Genomic DNA, 22,261 nt, shown 5'->3' with positions numbered 1-22,261 from the left:
CCCCTATTTGCCAGATAGTGTGCTAAGTGCTGGGGATACACATACTAACAAAAAGAAAACTATTCCCTGCCCTCCTGGAGCTTTTATTCTAATGGAGAAAGAAAATACAAAAAGGAACCGAAAAGCTGGTTGGAGAGTGGGGAGGAAGTTCCCAGGGAGGGGGCTTGGTTTTGAAGTTTAGAAACCAGGAACAAGGCTGGATGGAGAATGAAGGCTGGCCTAGGCCCTTCCACAAAATGGAGACTTCAGGAGGAAATCACCAGTGATTTCCAGGGGGAAAGCCTTACAGAGGGCCTTCCAAGTTAAGAAGATGGCAGGGGTGACTGCGTATTCCAGGATGAGGAGGCCTCAGATCCTGAGGGAGGTTCTAGAGTGAGCTGTGAGAGTTTGGAAGTCCAGGAGCCAGGAACATGGCTGGGAGAAGATTGATGCAGCTCTAACTAGCAGAACAATGTCTTTTGTGACCTAGTGAAGTCTCTATCTTGGCAGTAACTCAACCACACTCTTCAGTCCCTCAACAAGTTCAGGTTCTATGTACCCACAGGAAACAGCAAAACAGTGCAAACTTTGGAGGAAAGAACAAAGGAAAAATTATAATGCAATGAGCAAATAAAATGGGGTAAGAGAGCCCTAGGATAAAACTATTAAAATTGTGTAACTCAGCAATAATTACAAATAGAGCCTTCAAAAAGAGAACAGAAAGGCTATTAGAGCCAGAGAGTGGTTTAAAGGACAAATAAAATTACCATTAGAGAGAAGCTGGGGAACTTTCACAAAGTTAAAAATTCACAGTGAATATCCTAGGGGAGTGGGGTGGGAAGGAAGGATGTCATAAAAAGCACTAAAAAATTCAATGATATATTACAGCAAATCCAAAAGATAAGATTTTAGAATAACATATAAAAATTAATTATCAAAAACAATTGATCTAGAAAATAGGACATATAGATAAAAATCTAAGAATCATCAAGTTCCTGGAGAAGAATGAAAAAACAAAAAATCCTATCAGTCCTATTTCAAGAAATCATAAAAGAAAATCATCAAGAAGTACTCAAACTAGAGGGCAAAGCATAGATGGACTTCACAGGCCATCCCCAGAGAGAAACTCTAAGTATGATATATCCAACAATGTTCTTACCAAGCTTCAACCTGTAAAGGTAAAGAAAAAATAAATGGTGCAAGTGTGTTTGAAGAGATAGATAGCATACCGAGAAATCCGGTCATTATAATGCAGAACAACACATCAGCTATAAGAAAGGAAAGAATAAACTGGAACATGATATACTTAATGGGAAAGGAAAAAATGCTTTCAATGTTGGAGAAAACAAAACTGGGTAGAGACCAATAAGACAAATGCAATAGATAAAAGCAACAACAACGACAACAACAAAGAAATGCATTCAAACATCTGAAAAGATATCCAGTGCTTATGTTCCAAAAAGGGGGGAAGAGATTTATTGTGCTTTCAGATTCCAGTCATTTCTAAGGGACAATGAAAGAATGAGACAAGCTATGATCCTGGGAGTTCAAAATACTAAAAGAAAAAGAAAAAAAATACATATTAAGGAGGGAAAAAGGAGAGAGGTAAAAACATGATTATTTATTGAAATTGGAGTGTCACAGTTAAAGATTAGTCAAACACAGAGGTGGGGGGGTTTGAAAAAAGTGGGGAACTTCAGAAGTTCCTTAATTAACTTGATGAAATTATAAGACAGCTACAGCATCAGTCATGGTAGCCTTAAGAAGCAGGAGCAAGCTCTTCAGAAGGAATCATCTCTTGCAATTGTGAAAAGAGGCAAACACAGTGAAGAACCTAGCCTTTGAAAGAGAATTATTCTTTACTTTTTCCTTTGTGCCTCTTTTAGAGTGCAGCAATGGGAGGATATGAGGGTGGAGAGAGGAAAAGTGATTGCTCTCTTCACCCCATCTACAAAGTGCCTTACAGAGAAGCAACTTGCCCAATAGGAGAAGATGTGGTATTCAGGAGAGAACTAAGTCCTGGATAGGAGAATTAATTCCTGAATAGGTGCATGACCAGTGAGATGGGAAAAGCAGCAGTTGAACAGAGATACCACGTCCAAGGGAGAGCAGCATATGGATACTATGAAGAGCAAAAAAACACTAGGACCCATGGTAACAGAGGTGTGGGTTACCTTGGCCATATATGTTTTTTATATGCATGGCTCCATACCCATGCTCATCTCTACACTTGCACCTCCTCTTTGCACTGTATTTGTGGAGGAAGGTGCTTATGTTTGGTGGGGGTCGGAGGAGAGGAGGAGGAATGTTTTACTAGTACTATTCACACTATGCAATTTCAGTAAATGCCTTTGCCTTATGATAATTGTTAAAGAGCTGACTGTTAAACATGGGGGCTCATGAGCTATAGTTTATTTAATAGAATTTAGTACAGCCACAGAGTGACCAGGAGATGCAACCTGCGAGTGAGATTTGGGGAGGAGTGTCCTGAGGTGATCCTACCTCACTGGCATTATTATCATTGGCAGGCAGGCAGTGTAATGGATAGAGTGCTGAATTGTTCCCTGGTGCCATTTCTGTCTATGCACCTGACTTGCTTCCAGAGAATGACTTGGGGATGGGTAGAAAAGAATCCAGTGTTCCTTTCCTTTTTTTTTTTTAAAGAACGATTTAAGGAATTAAAGTTAAAAGCAACCCCAGGCAGATTCAGTTTTTCCAGAAAATATTTTGATTTTTATTTCGTGATATATATTCTGATCTCACTGCCACTACACACCCAAGTTCAAGTCTTTATTATTTCTTGTCTGGATTATTCCTCCCAGTCATCCAACTCACTACTGCCATATAATTTTCCCTCAAGTATAATATCACCCTTCTATATAAAACCCTTCTGTTATCACAGAAGTTACTAACCAGGAGTCCATAAACTTTTAAAAAAATTAGTTATTTAATATTTTAATAACTAAATTTTAGTATAATTGATATTTTTAGTCCTCTGTATTTTATTTTATGCATTTAAAACATTATTCTGAGATGGGATCCTTAGGCTTCAAGAGATTGACTGTCCAAGGGGTCAAGGGCACAAAAGTAGTTATGACCTCCTGCCCTAGAAGACAAGCTCTTTTGCCTGGCCCTCAAGACCTTCTACATGAAGGTCCCTCATCTCCCACTAATCTCCTACAATCATTGTACTGCAGATAGACTACTCATACTGTCCCTGAAATATATGCTGTACCGTCTTGTCTTCATACCTTTGTTCAAGCTAATTTGCCTAGCCGCAATATCTTACACCTTCCTCTATGACATTCAAATCCAACATATTCTTCATAAGATAGTGGAAATCCCACAGGTCTCATGCATCTTCTATTGAAGACTTAGCATTTATTGTTTATGCCAACCAAGTGGCATTTAATAGATAGCAGCTTGCATATTTCTACAATTGTTCCCCTGTTGTTATTTAACAAGCTTTCTACTAATAGGCATTGTGTCTGTCAAAATAGATGATTTTTTGAGGGCATGCACTGGGCATTGTACTTCTCTATACATTTGACAGTGTGTAGTATAATAGGTATTAAAATATATATTGAATGAATGAATCAGGTCATCATTTGAAGTAAAGTAGAAAGAAATCCTGATTAAAAAAATTACGTGTAGAAACTCAAATTGTCAACATTTATTACTTATCTACTACATATGGGGTAATATGCTAGGCCTTGGGGTTCTAAAGGGGGGAATTCTTCTCCTCAAGTAGCTACAGGGAAGACAAAACATGAATAGGTGTAAATAAAGTAGTGCAAAGAATATGTAAAATAATTTTAAGAGGAAAGAGTACTAATTACTGGAGTTAATAAGGAAAGGCCTCGTGTACGGAGAAGGCCATTAGCTCTTCTTTGAAACAACTTATGGATCTATGAGACAAAGGTAAGGAGAATTTGAATTTTGAGCTTGGACCGCTTTTGCTAAGTTATAGAATCAGAGGAAACAGAGATCATACTAGTAAACATTCTGATGAATAAGAATAAACTGATAACTCATGGGAACAGAAAGGATACTATGAAGGAACAATAGAAAAATATGTGACAATTAGGAGGGTGAAGGGTCTGGAAACCATGTTGCATGAGGAAGTCAGAAATTTGACATATTTAGCCCAGAGAAGATGCCATCTAGGCTAGCTAAGGCCTAGATAGTAGCTGCCTTCAGATAGTTAAAGGCCTGTCACATGGAAGGAGCTTAGAGCAGAACTATCCATGATCACTTGGTAAAAATTATCAGGAGGCAGATTTCAGTTCAAGACTAGGTAGAACTTTGTAACAATACATGGATGGAATGTTTTCCCTTTCCATCACTCCCTCTTAAAATTCTATTAAGTATTCTTTGATCTGGGGACACTGGCCTCTTTGTTGCTCTTCCCACAAGAATAAGCATTTTTTTTTTATGTGAGGGCAACTGGTGTTAAGTGACTTGCCCAGAGTCACACGGCCAGCGAGTGTTATGTGTCTGAGGCTGGATTCGAACTCAGGTCCTTCTGACTCCAGGGCTAGTGCTCTATCCACTGCACCTCCTAGCTTCCCCTAGACTAGGTATTTTCCCTAGCCACCCTCCATGCCCGTAATACTCTCTCCTCTTTCTCTTCCTACTGGCTTTCCTGGCTTCATTCAAGTACCAGCTAAAATCCCACCTTCTCCAGGAAGCCTTTCTTGATTCTCTTTAATTCTAGAACCTTCCTTTTGTTGATTATTTCAAATTTGTCCTGTACATTGCTCATTTATATATTATTTGTTTACCTGTTTTCTCTCTCATTAATTGCAAGCTCCTTGACAGCAGAGATTTTTTTTTAACTTTTCTTTGTATTCCCAGTATTTAGCACACAGTAGGCACTTAATAATTTTTTTCCATTGACTCTAACTTTCGAATCCAAACTTAAATATCATCTCTTCCACCAAGGCCTCACTTACCTCTGACAACATTTCTCCCTCCTTCATACTTTCCCATCCCTCTGTCTCTACTTTTCTTACATAATGAATGTTATATTATTATCTATGTACATGGCATATCTCCCTAAAATCTTATCTCTTTCATTTTTCTGTTTGTAAGAACAAAGAGTATGTCTTTTGAATCTTTGAATCTGCCTCAGCCCCTAACACAGTGTAAGGACACACAGCTATGCAAGATAAATTAATGAATAAATTAGACTTATCAACAAAAGAATGAGCTGCCTCATGAAGCTGTGAGTTCCTGTTACTGGAAAAATTCCAACAAAGACCAGATAATCATATATCAAAGATAGTAAGAGAAGGGATTTCATCACTTGACAGGACCTCTAAAGTGTTAGCTATAAGGTAAGAGTCTATTCTTTTTTTTTTCTTAAAGGAATACTTTTTAAAAAGTTGACAATATATATGACCATCACCCATAGATGGTGCTATTTTCTAAGTGATAGTAAGGAAATACAGTCTTCTACTAAGGTTTTGCTAAGAACTTACCTAAAACGAATGTTTTGGGCAGCTAGGCAGCACAGTGGAGAGAGTGCCAGGCGTGTAGTCAAGAAGACTCATTTTCATGAGTTCAAATCTGGCCTCAGATACTATTATATGCATGACCCTGGGCAAGTCATTTAACCCTGTTTACCTCAATTTCTCAACTATAAAATGAGCTGGAGAAGGAAATGGCAAATTACTCTGGTATTTTTGCTAAGAAAATCCCAAACAGGATCATGAAGAGTCAGACATGACCAAAAGGAATGAATAATAAAACAACATACATATGTATTATGATCTAATTAATATTTGTCACAACTTTAAGTACACAGTGAATTTAATGAAAATCCAATAATTCCAAAATGCAAGGGACATTGGAAATCATTTAATCCTATGCCTTCACTTTATAGATGTAGAAACAGAAACAAAATAACGAATGGGCTTGGTTGGGCAAGTTCGCCCAGCTGAAGTGTTAGGACTAGAATCCAAATATCTTGAGTCTTTATCCACTTCCCAGGATCACACTGTAGATTTACGTGAAATACATGCTAAATTCCTATTTTGGTTTTCCATTTATTTTTAATTAAAAATAAAACACCTATTAAATCTTGGCACAACTCTTGGGTTTCAAGTTAGATTTAACAATCTATGTTATAAGGATGATCTGTCTTAAACTGAGGAAATAATAAAGATTACATCATAAGATAGAGGGTGGAGTCATTACCCAGGAAGGGAGATAAAGAATAAAAGAATAATTATAATTTAAGTAGAAAGTAAAGCTGCAGTATTATATAGACAGTGGATATATAAAAGTGTAAAATCCCTATATTTTTGTCATTTATCATGCCCATTTTTGTATGAAACTTTCCTTTGATGTCTCTAATCTTTGAAGTAGAAGAGATTAAGAAGAGGTGGCAAGAACACACAAAAGAACTATGCAAGAAAGATCTTAACATCACCAATGACCATGATGGTTGGTTACTGACCCAGAGTCAGACATCCTGGAGAATGAAGTCAAGTGGGCTTAGGAAGCATGGCTAACAATAAAGCTAGTGGAAGTGACAAATTTCCAGCTAAGCTATTTAAAACCCTAAAAGACAATGCTGTTAAAGTGCTGTGCTCCATGTACCAACAAATTTGGAAAACTGAACAGTAGCCACTAAATTGGAAAAAATCAGTTTATGTCCCAATCCCCAAAAAAGGACAATACCAAGGAATGTCCAAATTATTAAACAAATGCACTCATTTCACATGCCAGCAACATTATTCTTTAGATTCTGCAAGCTACACTTCAGCAATAGGTGAACCAAGAATTAGTGGAAGAGCAGGCTGGTTTTCAAAAAGGCAGAGGAACCAGAAACCAAATTGCCAATATTCGCTGGATTACGGAGAAAGCAAAGGAGTTCCAGAAAAACACCTCCTTCTGCTTCATTGACTACACTAAAGCCTTCGACTATGTAGATCACCACAAAATGTGGCAAGCCTTCAAAGAGATGGGAGTACTAGATCATCTTACTTGTCTGGGTAACCTATGTGCAGTCCAAGAAGCAAGTTTATAAGCAAACTTTGATTGGTTTAAGATTGGAAAAGGAGTATGATAAAGCTGCATATTGTCAGCTTATTCATTTAACTTAATGCAGAGTACATAATGCCAAATGCTGGGCTGGATGAATCAAAAGCTGGAATTAAGGTTGTGGGGAGAAATATTGACAATCTCATACATTCAGATGATACCACGCTGATGGCAGAAAGTGAAAAGGAATTAAGAAGCCTCATGACGGGGGTGAAAGAGGAGAGTGTCAAAGCTGGCTTGAAGCTATATATATATATATATATATATATATATATATATATATATATATATATAAAACAACAACTAAGATCTTGCCAACTGGTCCCATCATGTCCTGGCAAATAGAGGGAAAAGAAATTGAAGTAGTATCAGGTTTTAGATTCTTGGGCTCCAAGATCACTGTAGATGGTGACTGTAGCCATGAAATTAAAAGATACTTGCTCTTTGGGAAAAAAGCTATGACAAATCTGGACAGCATACTAAAAGAGACATCAGCTTGCCAACAAAGGTACGTGTAGTCAAAGCTATAGTTTTCCAGTAGCAATGTATGGCGGTGAGAGTTGGACTATAAGGAACGCTGAATGCCAAGAATTGACTTTCAAAATGTGGTACTAGAGAAGACTTGTGAGAGTCCCTTGGACAGCAAAGAGATCAAATCAGTTAATACTTAAAGACATTGATTCAGACAATTCATTGGAAGGTCAAAGGCTGAACCTGAAGCTTAAATACTTTGGCCACATGATGAGAACTCTTTGGACTCACTGGAAAAGGCACTGATGGTAGGAAAGATTGAAGACAAAAGGAAAAGTGGACAACAGAGGATGAGATGGATAGATAATGTCATGGAAGCAACAAACGTGAACTTGCACAGACTGAAAAATAGTAGAGGATAGAGAGGCGTGGTGTGCTATGGTCCGTGGGGTCACAAAGAATCAAACCTATGTAAAGCAATATATTGAAAAGCTATTTTGAATCTATGATGAATGGATAAAAATCAAACTTGACTAACTGAAACCTAGGAACTCACAAACAATTTGTCAAAGAGAAAATCTTTAACTATAAATTTTTATTTAAACTAATCATAGCTTCTAGAATTGCCAAAAAGAGAAAGTGTAGTACTTTATAGAACTATTCTGTCTTCTGTACACTGTCCACTTATTCCTTTATGAAGCAACAACCACTTATTTAATGGTTAAATAGTTTTTGCTAGACACTGGGTCTTTGATTATTATGGGTATTTACTACTATGTATTATATGCCTAATTTATTCTCCTGGATCACCACTCTATTTCATAGCCAGTACTAGATAGTTTCAATGATAACTGCTTTGTAACACAGTTTGAGATAATATACTGTTAGGCCACCTTCCTTGACATTTTTTTTTTCATTGATTCCCTTGATATCGTTGACTTTTTGTTCTTCCAGATGAATTTTGTTATTACTTTTTAGCTCTCCAAAGTAATTTTTTGGTAGTTTGATATGACACTAAGTAAATTAATTTAGGTAGAATTGTCATTATAATTATATTGGCTTGGCTTACCCATGAGCAGCTAGGTGGCCCAGTGTATAGAATTCTGGGCCTGGAGTCAGGAAGACTCATTTTTCTGAGTTTAAATCTGGCCTCAGACACTTACTAGCTGTGTGATCTGGGCAAGTCATTTAACTCTGTTTTCCTCAGTTTCCTCATCTGTAAAATGAGTTAGAGAAGGAAATGGCAAGTCATGCCAGTATGTTTTTGCCAAGAAAACTCCAAATGTGGAAGAGTTGGACATGAATGAAATGACTAAACAACAATGACAATAATAATAACTGAGGCAGCTAGGTGACACAGTGGATAGAGCGCCGGCCCTGGATTCAGGAGGACCTGAGTTCAAATTTGATCTCATACACATAATACTTACTAGCTGTGTGACCCTAGGCAAGTCACTTAACCCCATTGCCTAGCCAAAAAAAAAAAAAGAAAAGAAAAGAAAAGGGAAAAAAAGACAGTAATAACAACAATGACATGGAGTCTTAGGACTAGAAAGGACATTAAGTACTCATCTAGTTCCTCTTGTTGCATTCATGAAAGAATAAAGAGAAAAAACAGAGTTCTTAACTTTGGAAATGAATGCAGTACAATGTTATTTTCCTTTGTAAGTTTTGTTTTCCTTATGTAATTACTGCATTTAGGAAGCTTAATGCAGAACCGAACTATTTTACAAGCCTCAAGTCTAGAATATAGTGACAAATGATATAAATTGCATCAAATAAATTAAAACAGCAATTTATTCATAAATCTGTTTATTTTCCTACTTTCAGGCTGATAGGTAATTCTGTGCCCAGTGTAAACTTATCAGTTGACTCATATAAGCATCTTCTATGTGATACCACAGTTTTTAAAAAAAGACAACACAAAACAACTTTTCAGTCAAGCATAAATTTTCAGTCAACCAAAGGTTGCCTCATTAAGAAGCAGCACTTGCCACTGGTTTTCAAATCAATAGAAGTGGTGATGTTTAATTAGAGTTCTGGCTAATAAAACAAAAGGTATATGGTGAAGCATGATTCTGTATTAGGTTGCAGCTCTTTAAAAAGAGATTTCATTCTACATGACAAGATTTCTACTACTCCCTGCAGCCTACTGCAGTTCTAGGAGTTGAAATACCTCGGAATGGCATCTGTGCCCTCCTCCTGCTTCCATTACTTAGCAAACCTCTCTTAACTTCTCCATCTTGCAATGATAAAAAGACGTACCTTGACTTATGGGCTTACTTTGTAGCCCGCCCAAGATATTCTCTTCCTTATTTCATTTCAAAGTTACAAATAAACTGGTTGCTCTAAGTCATAAAAGTTGCCAGCCAGGATTGAGCCACGATAAAGGTAAGAGTAGGTGGACCACGCCTGGAGTTGGGGGTCAAGGGAGATGGCTCAATGACCAGCCACCTCTCGGGCTTTTAGCATTACTCAGGATGTCACCAAAGTGCCCTGTGACTAAAGGGAGGTAGGAGTGGGCACAGTGAGACTAGTCTATCACGAAATGTTGCCTCATTTGAACAAGGTACAAAATTGACGTCACAATAGTGAATGGTAAAAAAGGCTATGAAAGACTACTCAATTTTGTTCATTATTCTTTCATTCACAGTCCCACCCATAACCAAGTTATGCACACTCCATTTTACTGATACATTTTCTTTGCCACCTTTGGGATTTTGCACTGACTACTCACGACTCTCCATGTCTGGAATGCTTTCCCTTATACATCACTTCTTACTTAAAACCTTTCCTAATCAACTGCTAGTGTCACTTCCCATCACCTTGTGTTATTTTGTACATACTTACGTGTGTAAAAACAAGGTACAGAATGCAAGCTCGTTGTGGGTAGGGGTAAAGTCTGAATGGGCAGAAAATATGGGTTTAATTAATGTTTGCTGACTAACTGATATCATAAAGTTGTAGAAATTTCAGAATCACTGACTGAAAATTTAAAGGAATATACATATTTCTTAGCTTTGCATGGCATCTTTACAAAAATTAACCATGTACTAGAGCATAAAAATCTCATAAACATACAGAAAAGCAGAAATATTGACACCATTCTTTAGGGAACACAAATTATAATTATAAAAGTAGATTTGAAAAAAAGATCTAAACTTAAATGGAAACCAAATAATATAATCCTAGGGAATATGTAGGTTAAAGAGCAAATTTTAAAAATATGTAATTTCATTAAGAAATCACATCAAAACTTTTGGGATGTACCTAAAGTAGTCAATGGGGTGGTGGTGGTGGTGGTGGTGGTGGTGGTGTTTGTATCTCTAAACATATTCATCAATAAAAGAGAAAAACAAATCACTGAATTGAGTAAGCAACTGAAAAAAAAACATCTGGAAAAGCTACATATTAAACTCTAAGCAAAAAGCTGGAAATTCTGACAGTCAGAAAAGATCAACAAAATTGAAAACAAAAATCAAAGCATTGAATTAATGCACAAAAATATAATCATTAAAAAACCTAATAAAACAGATAAACCATAAGCTAATTTGATTTAAAAAATGGAAAACCAAATCATCATACTCGAAAATGAAAAAGGAGAATTCACAACAGAGAAAGAGGAAATAAAAGAAATCATTAGAAATTATTTTGCCCAATTATATACCAAAAAGTCAAGGCAAAGTAACATGAATTTATTTAAGCATTTACTGTATGTCAGGCCTTGTTCTAAGAGTTAAAGACACAGATGCAATCAGAAGGAAAATGGCTCCTATTCTCAAGGAACTTATATTCTAATGGAAGAAGGCCATGCACAAAAGGGAGGTAGCTGAGAATTGAGTTGTGGGGAGCAAAGTCTAGAAAATTAGATGCACAGCTGGGATAAGAATGACAATTGCCCTGCCTGAGCCTCTCCCCAAAATGGAGACCTTGAACAGAACTCATCAATAAGAAAAAGGAGCTGGCATGGTGGAAGTCTATTCTAGGAAGATGAGGCCCCAGGTGCTAAAGTCTACAAAGTCAGACACACAGGTGGAGGGGATGGAAAGATGGCCAGCCTGGACAAAAATAGTCGTTGGCCAAACAAGGGATAGAGATGATCATAAATGATAAAAGGGATAATTTTGATTGCATGAAAGTGAATAGCTTTTGCTTCAAATCACTGATAGAAGTGCAGGTTAAAAAAAAACTCTGAAGTTCATGTTTAAGGTATAAGATTAGAAAAGATACAAAACAGGATAACAGCAATGGCCAGAGGAGCAAAAGAAGGACAATTACACTGACGTACTCTTGATAGAGCAGCAAATTTATCAAACCATTCTAAGAAACAATTTTGAATTCTACCCCAAAATCACTACATCCAATCACCCTGGGATGCCTCTACTGTGCATATACTCCAAAGAGATCAGACAGAGAGAAAAGATCCATGTAGTCCAGAATAATCTTAACAGCACTTATTTGTTGGTTAAACAAAGAAATGGAAACAAGATGGATGACCATCAGTTGGAAAATAGCTGAATGAAGGAAATTAATATAATGGACTATTTTTGTCATTACAAAAAGTTTGGATTTGAAGAAACATGGGAAGACATGGAAAGAATTCATATTATCAATATATGAACTGATGAGTAGTGAAGTGAGCAGAAGTAGGAGAAAAAATGCATACAATGATTACAATAATTTAAAGGAAATTAACTCTGAAAGATTTTAGAACTCTGCTCAGTGCAATGGACCCAACATGACTCCAGAAGAATAATTATGAAGGGAGTAGAGGTACAGAATGAGACACATGTGTAGACACTGCCAATCCGTGGATGCTCCCACACACTTGTTTGTTCTAAGGAAATAGCTTTATTTGGGGAGGAGAGAATTGTTGGGAGGGTGGGTTTGATAGTGCCAATTATGTAAAAAAGAAAAATAAGAATGCCAGTGAAACATTTTAAAATCAATAGAAGAAAGCAGAAGGAAGTTCAGGAGACTTGGACAAATAGTTTTGTCAATATACTCAATTTAATAAACATTTTATAAAACAGTAAGTAATAGAAATTCACCATTTTGCATATCCAGAAAGAAAAAGTGATAATGATCAAGCTTGGTCCCAAAGGATATATATGAGAATCAACCCCACCACCTGTGTAGAAGTGGGAACCGTGGGGACTGGATCCTGCATATAATGTTGGCCTTGACGGACAGGTTTTGTTTTGCTGACCTTTCTTTTAAAAAAAAAAAGCTTTAAAGTTTTTGTTACATGAATGAATGAATCAATAAAATATTAAATGATTTCTATGTGCAAAGCCCAATTCTAAGCATTGGGGAGACAAACAGAAAGAGTAAGGCAATCTCACTTTCTAATGGGGGGGGACAACATATAAGAGGGTTTCAGCAGCAGCAAAGCAGATGAGAATACATTTTCTTTAATGTCATTTCCACTGATAAAATCATTGGTAAAAAAGAATGTTAGTTCCTGATGTTAAACCATTTGACAGTGCTGAGGACCTTGGTGACAAGAACTTTATTTTCTTGGTTTTCAGGAGCCATAGCTGTAGTACCTGTAGAAGGAATTGCCAGGCTATACCTCCACAGGGGCTGCTTTCCAGAATGATGGTTGAGGGTACTGGGAAAGAAGCATTTCTATTACCAAAGTTCTGAGTTCAGGGTCCTACCTCTCTCTGTCAGGATCTGAAGAGAGATAGTGGTGCCCCTCCCAGGGCTCTTGTGCACACATTCCTATTAGGGGCAGTTAGTTGGTCAGCAATTATTGCTAGTGATGATGAGGAAGGCGGACCTCTTCTCCACAATGATTTCTCCCCTGAATGATAGCTTTGAGGACTGGGATGGTGTTTGGAGGACCCTTCTATTCTCAATTATATTGGGTTGAGAGTTGTAGGCTGTCTCTGTCAGGATCATAGGGGAAATGGTGGTCCAGGTTGTGGTGGTAGTGGTGGTAGAGATGGGTCAACTTGTCTAGCTCATCCTGCCTCCTGTTTCTCCTTCCTGCCCTGCTACTTCAGCCTGACTGGCTTGTTTATCTTGTGAAGTCCCTTCTCTGCAGGAGCCAAATGATGGCTAGGAAGGCCGGACTGGAAGCAGGACTCCTATGTTTCTAAGGGATGGATCTTGGGGGATGGGTGAGGAAAAGGTCATGTTGGGGAATTTAGGTGATATAAAACTAAAAATATCAATAAAAAATTTAAAACCTGACATTGCCACTAAAAGATTAAAAGTTATGTTGCAAGAATCATTCTTATGCATGGATATGTTAGAAAAAATCTATTATCATGGTATGTGTTTACATTTATAGAGGATAATACTAGCATTTTTATAGACTGCCATATCTATTCCAAGGATGAAAAAGGACGCAGTCACAAGGACAATTTAGTTATAAAGTCATTAGCTATAGTTTAGATTTGATATCATGATGCACTTGCCCCACTGGGGTCAAGACTGTGTCAGTGTTTCCATTATAAAGACTCCATGTTCATGGATTCAACACAACCATCCAAATTCACTTGAAATTAAACTTGACATGCCCTGGGAATATTTCTGGCAAAATGTCTTTGCACCATCATTACCAAAATGAAGAGACACTAGTTATTAACTTACAAGCATTAAATTTACAAGAGAATTTGGTGTTGAAAAATTGTTATCAAATTACATCACAAAAATATAGTACCCAATGTGATACTTTTGAAAAATAAACCGAGTCAGCTTGAGATGAATTTCTTCTTTTACAAAAATAACAGATTAAACTCTTGTTAAGTTTGATGTTGAGTATTTTCCTATACAGTAAAGAATCAGGGGATTATCTTCTTTCCATTTTTTTTCTGTCAGTATGTAGGAAAAATTTTAATATTTCTCCATACTGGAGTTTCTGTGGAAATATTCTATAAAAAAGGAACAATTTTTCAATCAAATTCCCTATGCTGAAGTGTAGGGGTAATATATTCAGTTCAAGAAAAGAATAAAACATTCTCTCCTGATGTTCTGAAACCTAGAATAACATAGGCTGTATGAATACGATAGTATTAAGAAATCCACTTTGAATTTTGCATATCCACGCTTTTTCCAATTTAAGCATGTCTGAGACAGACATAGTAAAGGTTTGAAAGACGACTTTCAGAACAACTAGTCTACTCAATGCATCTGTGCAGCTCCAGGGCCCACATATTCCTGTCCCTATATCAGTGCTTGGGAAAGTCTGAATACTATTCAAGTCCTTATTAAAATGTAGTTATTCAAATGATATGCTTTGAATCCCAAGAACTTATTTTAACTATAGAGTTAATTTTCAATTCTCTTTAAGTGGCATTTCAGCTTTAGAGATGTCATATACTGATTCTATGGCCCAGCTGACTTTCTGAGTGTACCTGTCTATAGTACAAAGCAAAACTTAAATTATTTGTGCATCATTGATGCTTCTTTCTCTTTTTCATTAGCATGGATAGCAAGTATACTGAAAAAAAAATTCAGGTTGTAAAACAATCTTGACAATAGAGTAAAAACTTCATTATGAGGGAATCATTTTATTGCTCTCACCATCCCTCTTCTTTAAAGAGTCGTAACATCAAATAAATCAAATATAGTTCATTTCTAGCCTACTTTTCTGGGTCCAGGAAATTCAGAATAACTTGGTTTTATGCCTATATTTTGCCACCTTGCCTATTACACAAGAATTCCTTTTTATTGTTCTGGGGACATTTCAGTGATGGCTACCATTGGTGTGACTTGAAGGCCATTCATGACCAGAAATATGCCAAAGCTACAACGTCATTATTCTTAAAGTGTGGAGATTCATGTGTGGGTCCAAGTGCTCACTTGGATTTTCTAAGAGGCAGTGGTGCAGGGGATTTGGCCTCAGAGTCAGGAAGATTTCCGTCACACGTCCAGACTTCTGACATATCCTGGCTTTGTGATGTTGGCAAATCACGTAACTTCTCAGTGCCCCAGCCGACTAACTAAGACTCCCAAGTTGCTGAGCAGATGCTGATATGCATTGACATAGGAAGTTACCTCAAAATGAGATTCCTATCCCAATGAAAGAAAAGCGCTATTAAAAATAAAACAACCTAACTCTAAAATTTAGATGATGTTTTAAAAAGGTGATATGCTCACTGAAGTAAACCTCTTTTTTTCAGAAAAGCTACTTATATAAATTTAAGCACTTCCTTGTAAGAACATCTTAGACAGGTTGTATTTATAATTAAGAAAATAAAGTACTAATTGTGGGAATAGCGATAATATAATTAACAAAGAAAGTAGACAATCCTAATATGCTATGTTTTATTTTTATTAAAAGGTAAGAAGGACAACTTTTTTAACAAAAGCTAAAAATAAAAATTCATCACATGCCCCTCATTCCATCCTCCTAACCTGTGACATGTGACCATGTGTTTTAATGGAGCTGAACTTTGCTGCCATTTATAACTTAATAAATAATTTCTTGCCAAGGGAAAGACAAAACCTAATAGGTTGAATTGTTTTGTGTAAATACTTTTCTATCTCAGAAACCTATAAGCACTACAAATTTATGATTTTTGGCAAACCAAATGAATGGCATCAGTGAAGGAAGCAGAGAAAAGAGGTTAGTGAAAAGTGTATTTAGGATGGATGCCACCTCCCAGCAAGTAATAATTTAAGTATAAAGTAATCAGAAAGAGACCACAGGAGCTGGTTTTCAACCGAAGACATTATTATAGGTTTAAAACAATAAATGCTGTTAATCAATAGCTCAGCCTGAACCTTTAGTATAATCTGAAGAGTTCCACATGCCCCAAGATGACACAGGCTTAGAACTATAAAGAATCTCCAATTTACTAATCCAGACAGCTTTCATCAGCCCTACCAGAATACATGTCATAGGAGTAGGGAGAGCAAAATGTAATGTAGCTTGGAACCAAAGACTCCCAATGAAGCTTGGCTTCTAGGTGAAACTACCTTCTATCGATGGCTTTTAGTAACTGAATACCTAAACAGCTTTGGATGGGGTCCAGGATAAGCTACCTTGCTAGGAGGTGCTCATGGGATGAAATAATGGTTGGGATTTAGTTAATATTTACGCTAGAAAAACTCAGGTTTTAAAAAATATATTAATGAGTAATACATGAGTCCAAACTTAATAGAACAATTCCCCTTAATAAATGGATTTATTTTGTAAAGCTTGGACTCAGTCCAGGGCTGCACCAAAGACCTAGAAGGCCACATGTGGCCTTAAGGCCTCAGGTTCCCTACCCCTGAAACCCATTTCCTTGGTTCTTGGGTTTATTTGCCCAATGTTTATAGGTCTTCAGTAACTAGTGTTGGTGGTAGCAACGAAAGAGGGCTCTTTCTCCATGGTGATGACTCCCTTCAACAATGACTGTGGACTTTAGGCCACATGGAGGGCCACTGATCTTGGGGGTATTGCTATTTCCAAGGTTCTTGGGTTAAGTGTCCTGCAATATCTCCATTGAGCATGAGGGAAGGTGGTGGTTGAAGTGGTGGTGGTTTGATTTGCCTGGCACATGATCCTTCCTTTTGTCTCTTTCAGGTTGCCTATGAATTTGCTCTCTAGAGTTAAGTGCTTTGACATCTTCAAGGAAGTCTATGTAATTCATAATGAACCTAAGTTGGGATTGTTATTGGAAGCTCATAATAAATGGTGGAAGATCTACTTCTTAGATAGGATTGATTTGCCACAAGTACCTGTGAAAATCAAACCAAATCTACTGCTGGGATCCTTCAAATAAAATGAAATGAAAAGCTGGTGCCTTAGGATTAAGGTTCTTGCACCTGGCTAACTATGGATTTTCCTTTCAGTGTTCCACATTTTAGCTTTTCAGGGTTTTGAAACACCAAATATTCATAGTTGATATTAAAAATGAGACAGCAAGAACTCCATTTGAAAAATTGAAGCTGTGTAACTGAAAAATTGATTTTTGAAGTATATGTATGCTCTTGGTGAGAAAAATCTAGAACTGCAAAGAAGATTCAAGTTGGCAACCTAGAAATCAAATATAAAACTCCACTTCTTGGTCACAATTTCAGCCTAGCCCATGAAGCCATTTATAGCGGCCCATAGGGGTGAGTGCATGCTGGCCCTTTCCTCCTCAGCATTCACAGCTCTCGAAGACCAAGAAAATTATATTCTTACTACTCACATCCTTGGCCCTGTCAAATGATTTGACATCAGAAACAGATATGATTATTGGTAGAAATAACATTAAAGAGGATGCATTACTATGTGTTTTACTGCTGCACCCTAAGGTGCATGTGGGACCTTTTCATCTGAAAAGTTGAGAGCTATGTGTTGTCTCCCTTCAAATACAAACTCCATGAGAACAGGGACTCTTATTTCTTCTCTTTGCATCCCTGACATTGAGTACAGTGCTATGTATATGGTAAGTGCTTAATAAATGCATTTTCATTCATTCATTTTTCATTCATTTAAAAATTTCATGAAAAGCAGATTCTGCAAACTATTGAGTAAAATAGTTTACCCTGGGAGTAAAACCACAAGTGCTCAGGGATGGTGTCTCACTCTTTCAATCAATTGGATACCATGATTTAGTTATTCGTTCCTGTAGGGCAGCTTCCTAAGAGAGTTTGAGCCAAAGTGGATATTAACTAGACCAAGGGTGGGGAACCTGTGACTTCAGGGCCACATGTGGCCCTTTAGGTCCTCAAGTACAGCCCTTTGACTGCACTTGGGGACCTAGAGGGCCCCCTGTGACCTTGAGGCCACAGGTTACCTTAAAAAATGCCAACGAATCAAACATAGCTTTCTGTTGATGAAAAATTGGATGCTATATATGGATGAACAGATTCATTGTCCTGGTCTCCAATCTCCTTCCCATTTCCCTTGCCCCAACCTATGTGATTCATCAGCAATGTTAACTTTTTTTTTAACATCCAAATGACATCTATTCTCTCCAGTTATTGTCACTTTTTGTTAGCAACTAACCAGATTACCGTAACATCTAACAGACATGATTGTCAACAACATCCCATTCCTTTATGAAAATCTGAGTATATTTGGAATCAGAAGGCCTATGTCTGGATCAGTCTGGTTCAGCCACTTAGTTCACCTGAATTTGTGCAACAAGTCACTTCATCTCTTTTGTAAAATTAAGTGGCTGGACTGGGTGATCTCTAAGGCATGTGATATTCCAGTTTCCTCATCCTGACCCTACTCCAATTTGCTGGCGTTACAGAACAGTCCCTAACACTTCACGTAACCTGACACTAGCCTGTGTGGTTGACTTTGGAGAAGGTTGATCGCTCAAACTGGAGAATAGTCTATTCCACAGCAAGATAGATGTGGTTGTCTGAGCCTTTGCTAACTCCTCACAGATCATCCTTACATTATACTCTGCTGAAAAAGAAATCTCCTTTAGCTCAGACTGTAGCTCAAGAGCTTTATATTGACAACCATAATTCGTATTTACTGTAAATGTCATCATGCCTTAAACCCCAAAATGTATTTCCAAAGTCCAACTCGAGACTTTCCTTGATGATTTTTTTTTTCAGGACTTATGTATATCAGAGCTCTGGGAAATCACTGCCTAGTAATTTTGACATGAATGGTAGGGTGGTACAGATGGCCGGAGCATCTTAATGATTCACAGTTAACTAGATTTACAGTTGAAGATTTACAGTGTTAAATTTACCTTTATTACACACACATTTACCACAACGGACAACTGTATCCTCAAAGCTTGCAGTCATAGACATCTTCCAGAAATCTATCTTGCAAGCCGTTCATATTAACAATAAATTATATATTTTTTGGCAGGGCCACAGCATAACCTCTCAAGCAATAAATATCAGTCTACAATAATCTGTGTTGAAAGATAGGATGAACAGCTTTTTCTCCACATATACTGAAAAGAGTTCACAAATACTGCCAGCCATTCTCAGCCCCAGGACACACAACCTACAAATTCTCAGAAGAAACTTCTCCACCTCTGATAAAATTGTGGTTATTTTAAACAATGCAAATATCATATGCTTACTTTCCCCAACCCAGGAGCCACCAAATTTGATGTAGTGCTGGGTAACATGTAAGAGTAGCTGCACTGACTTACGTACTGGAAGTTGGAAAAAAGCATTTTAAAAATGGAGCAAAGGGGACTGTGGGTGTGGAGCTCTGCCCATACTTACTCAGTGGACCCACAGGAGAATTTTGCTGAACTTTTTTTCCCTTTCCCTTTTTATCAAAGCTTTGTTACAAGGCATGATTTACCGTGTGTGAGAGGGGAGGTCATATTCGGAAGTGAAAGCAATGATAAAAGCAAAATAAATCTTTTTATTTTATTTTATTTTTCCCAAGTGATGCAAAGGAAAGATGGGTGTTCTGAGCCAGACTTCTGATTTGGGTGTAGGCTCTCAGTAGCACCTGTATCTCTACAGGCTCCAAGTAACCTCAGTCTGAGGAGCTTTAATAGAAAGAATTGGGAGCTTGACCCTGGAGAGCTACAGCATCTAAAGGTCCCTCTGGCCTTTGAGTCCCTCTAACAGTCCCCCGTCCCCCCCAGCCCCCGTGCTTCTCTCCCTTTTCCACAGTGCCATTCCACTCCCCCTCCGCCTTTCCATGCACACACCTTCGACCTCCTCAGCACCCCTCCCCACCTCTTGGCGAGCCTTCACTGAGTCCACTTCTCTCTCCCCCTGACCCCCTGGCCCAGCCTGTCCAGAGCAGAAGCTGAGCTGGCAGGCCACCTCACCAAGCACAGGAAAGGGGCGCCAGCGAGGTGGAGGCGCTGGGGAGGGTGCACAAAAAGGGTCCGGAGAAGGACCCTGGGGACTTCTCGGGATGGGGATGGAGGGCGACTCACCTGGCCCTCGAGCTCGGAAGCTGCGGACCGTGTTGCCCTCTGGGAGGGGTGCGTGCCGGGGCTGCCTGGGTTTTGGGGGCGCCTCAGCCATGGGAGGACCACCTCCGCGGTACTTGTCATAGAGGAGCAGCATATGCTCGGCCACCTGGTCCGGAGGCTGTCTCTCTAGTGCGGGGCTCCTGCCGGCGCCTCGGGCCAGCAGTCCCGGGAGCGCGTCGTGGGACCCCTGGGGGTGCTGCTGCAGGCTCTCCGCGCGCCCCACGCTCGCGTAGCTCCAGCTGAACCACAGGCAGAGCAGGCAGCGGAGCCCGGCCATCCTCCTCCTGGGGCGCTGCCCTCCCGGGAGCGTCCGGCTGCTCCTCAGTGGCCCTTAGGGCGGTCCTGGCGACGCCTGCCTCCGAGGGCGAGGGCAGTGAGGCGGACTGCGGGCACGCGGGAGCCGGGGTAGCTAGGAGAGACCCCCCAGGCAAGGGAAGCGGAGAGCCGGGGCCCGCCTCAGTTAGCCGCAGTGGGGTGAAGAGAGTGCCTAAGTCAGCGCTAGTTCTCAGGCTGTCTCAGGGAGCTGCTGCCAGAGAAACCGGCGGGAGCGGTCATGGAAGGCGAGCGCTTCGGGGCGCTGCGGGGACAGCCCAGCGGGCGAGGCGGGACGTGGGCACCCGACGATCTTCAGGGCGGGGGGCGTCCGCGGCTTTCCGGGGCTATTCTTACCATCCCCTTCTGCCCTGGCTCTCGGAGAGGCGGGCAGGGGTGGGGAGATCAGCTGGTGGGGGGCGGGGGGCAGGAGAAGCCCGGCGGCGTGGGCACTGCTTTGCGTTCCTTCTCTCTGTAGCGCCTCTTCGGAAAGGCATTTGCAAAGCCCAGGCTCAGCCACTCCGAGTTGTGTGTGTGTGAGTGCGTGTGTGCGTGTGCGTGTGTGCATGTGTGTGTGTGCATGTGCGTGTGTGTGTATGTGTGTCCGCTGTCTGCACTGATCTGTGCAATCAGCAGCCAATGGCTCATTCCCAGCTCGGACACCGCTGGCGGCTGCCCGAGAGGCAGAGAAGGGGAAACTCACCAGAGCAGGAGGGGGAAGAAGACTGGAGACGGAGAATAGAGTAGGAAGAGGAAAAGGAAAGGAAGGGGCCTGGGATACTCGAGAGGAGAGCAGAAAGAGGCTAGGGGGCGGGGAAGGGATAGAGGAAAGCGAACTTTTGATTCATTCCCCCAGAGTAACCTTGTTTCAACCAGCGACTGCGAAGTAGCAAGACTTCTTCCCACTAACCCTACCTTTCCGGCCAGCCACAGAATAAAGAGAGGAAAGCAACAGGACCAAGGAGCGGGGTGAGAAAGGGGCAAAAAACCAGTGGCATGATACGTAGCAAATCTCAGCGCCAGCTGTTTCCTGCTTCAGGGAGTACAGGCTGGGCGCAGGTGAATGGAGCGCTCCGCCTCGGGGGAACTGCTAGCCTGGGTATCACTCTCACTCGCCCCCACCCACCCTGGAGGGGGAACTGGCTTCTTGACTGCTGGAGTTAAGGCTGGTCAGATCCTCTTGCTTAGGTCGAGGGGCTAGAAGTGTGTGGTGGGGGAATACAATGGAAGTAAGATGTCATCAATGGAGAAGGTATCAATTGGATGGAATGCATTTGGGTGGAACCCTTTCCGATTGATACATTTTCAAAGCGAGCGTTTACGCCTCAGAAACTAGCAAATCTACAAATCAGAGCTTGTTTCTACTTATTGATTGATTGATTGATTGTCGATTGTCTAGACTCAGGGAAGTGGTGGAGTAAATGTTAACAGTACAGATTAAACTTAGAAGAATGCCAAAATTTTTGAACAAGCTGGATGTTAAATATGAGCCAGCGTACTCTCGATAGGAAATAAACCATTCCATAAGCTGTACATGGAGAGGATATTCCCAGAGGGTGAAAAGATGATATTGCCATTTAAAACAAGGACAACACCAA

General features: G+C 39.6%; 1 protein-coding gene across 1 annotated transcript in view; it reads right to left on the bottom strand.

Annotated features, from left to right (window-relative positions):
- BMP3 (bone morphogenetic protein 3) overlaps positions 1 to 21,365 on the bottom strand; it is a 39,567-nt gene extending 18,202 nt beyond the window's left edge. The window contains exon 1 of the mRNA XM_020988354.2: positions 20,313 to 21,365. Within this exon, the coding sequence (XP_020844013.1) occupies positions 20,313 to 20,628 (316 nt within the window). The 5' untranslated portion in view covers positions 20,629 to 21,365. The remainder of the gene's footprint in view (positions 1 to 20,312) is intronic.
- Positions 21,366 to 22,261: the final 896 nt, after the last annotated feature.

Source organism: Phascolarctos cinereus, unplaced genomic scaffold, assembly GCF_003287225.1.
Source record: "Phascolarctos cinereus isolate Bilbo 61053 unplaced genomic scaffold, phaCin_HiC Scaffold_9;HRSCAF=440, whole genome shotgun sequence".
Taxonomy (NCBI): Eukaryota; Metazoa; Chordata; class Mammalia; order Diprotodontia; family Phascolarctidae; genus Phascolarctos; species Phascolarctos cinereus.
This window is presented reverse-complemented; position numbering and strand designations above follow the sequence as displayed.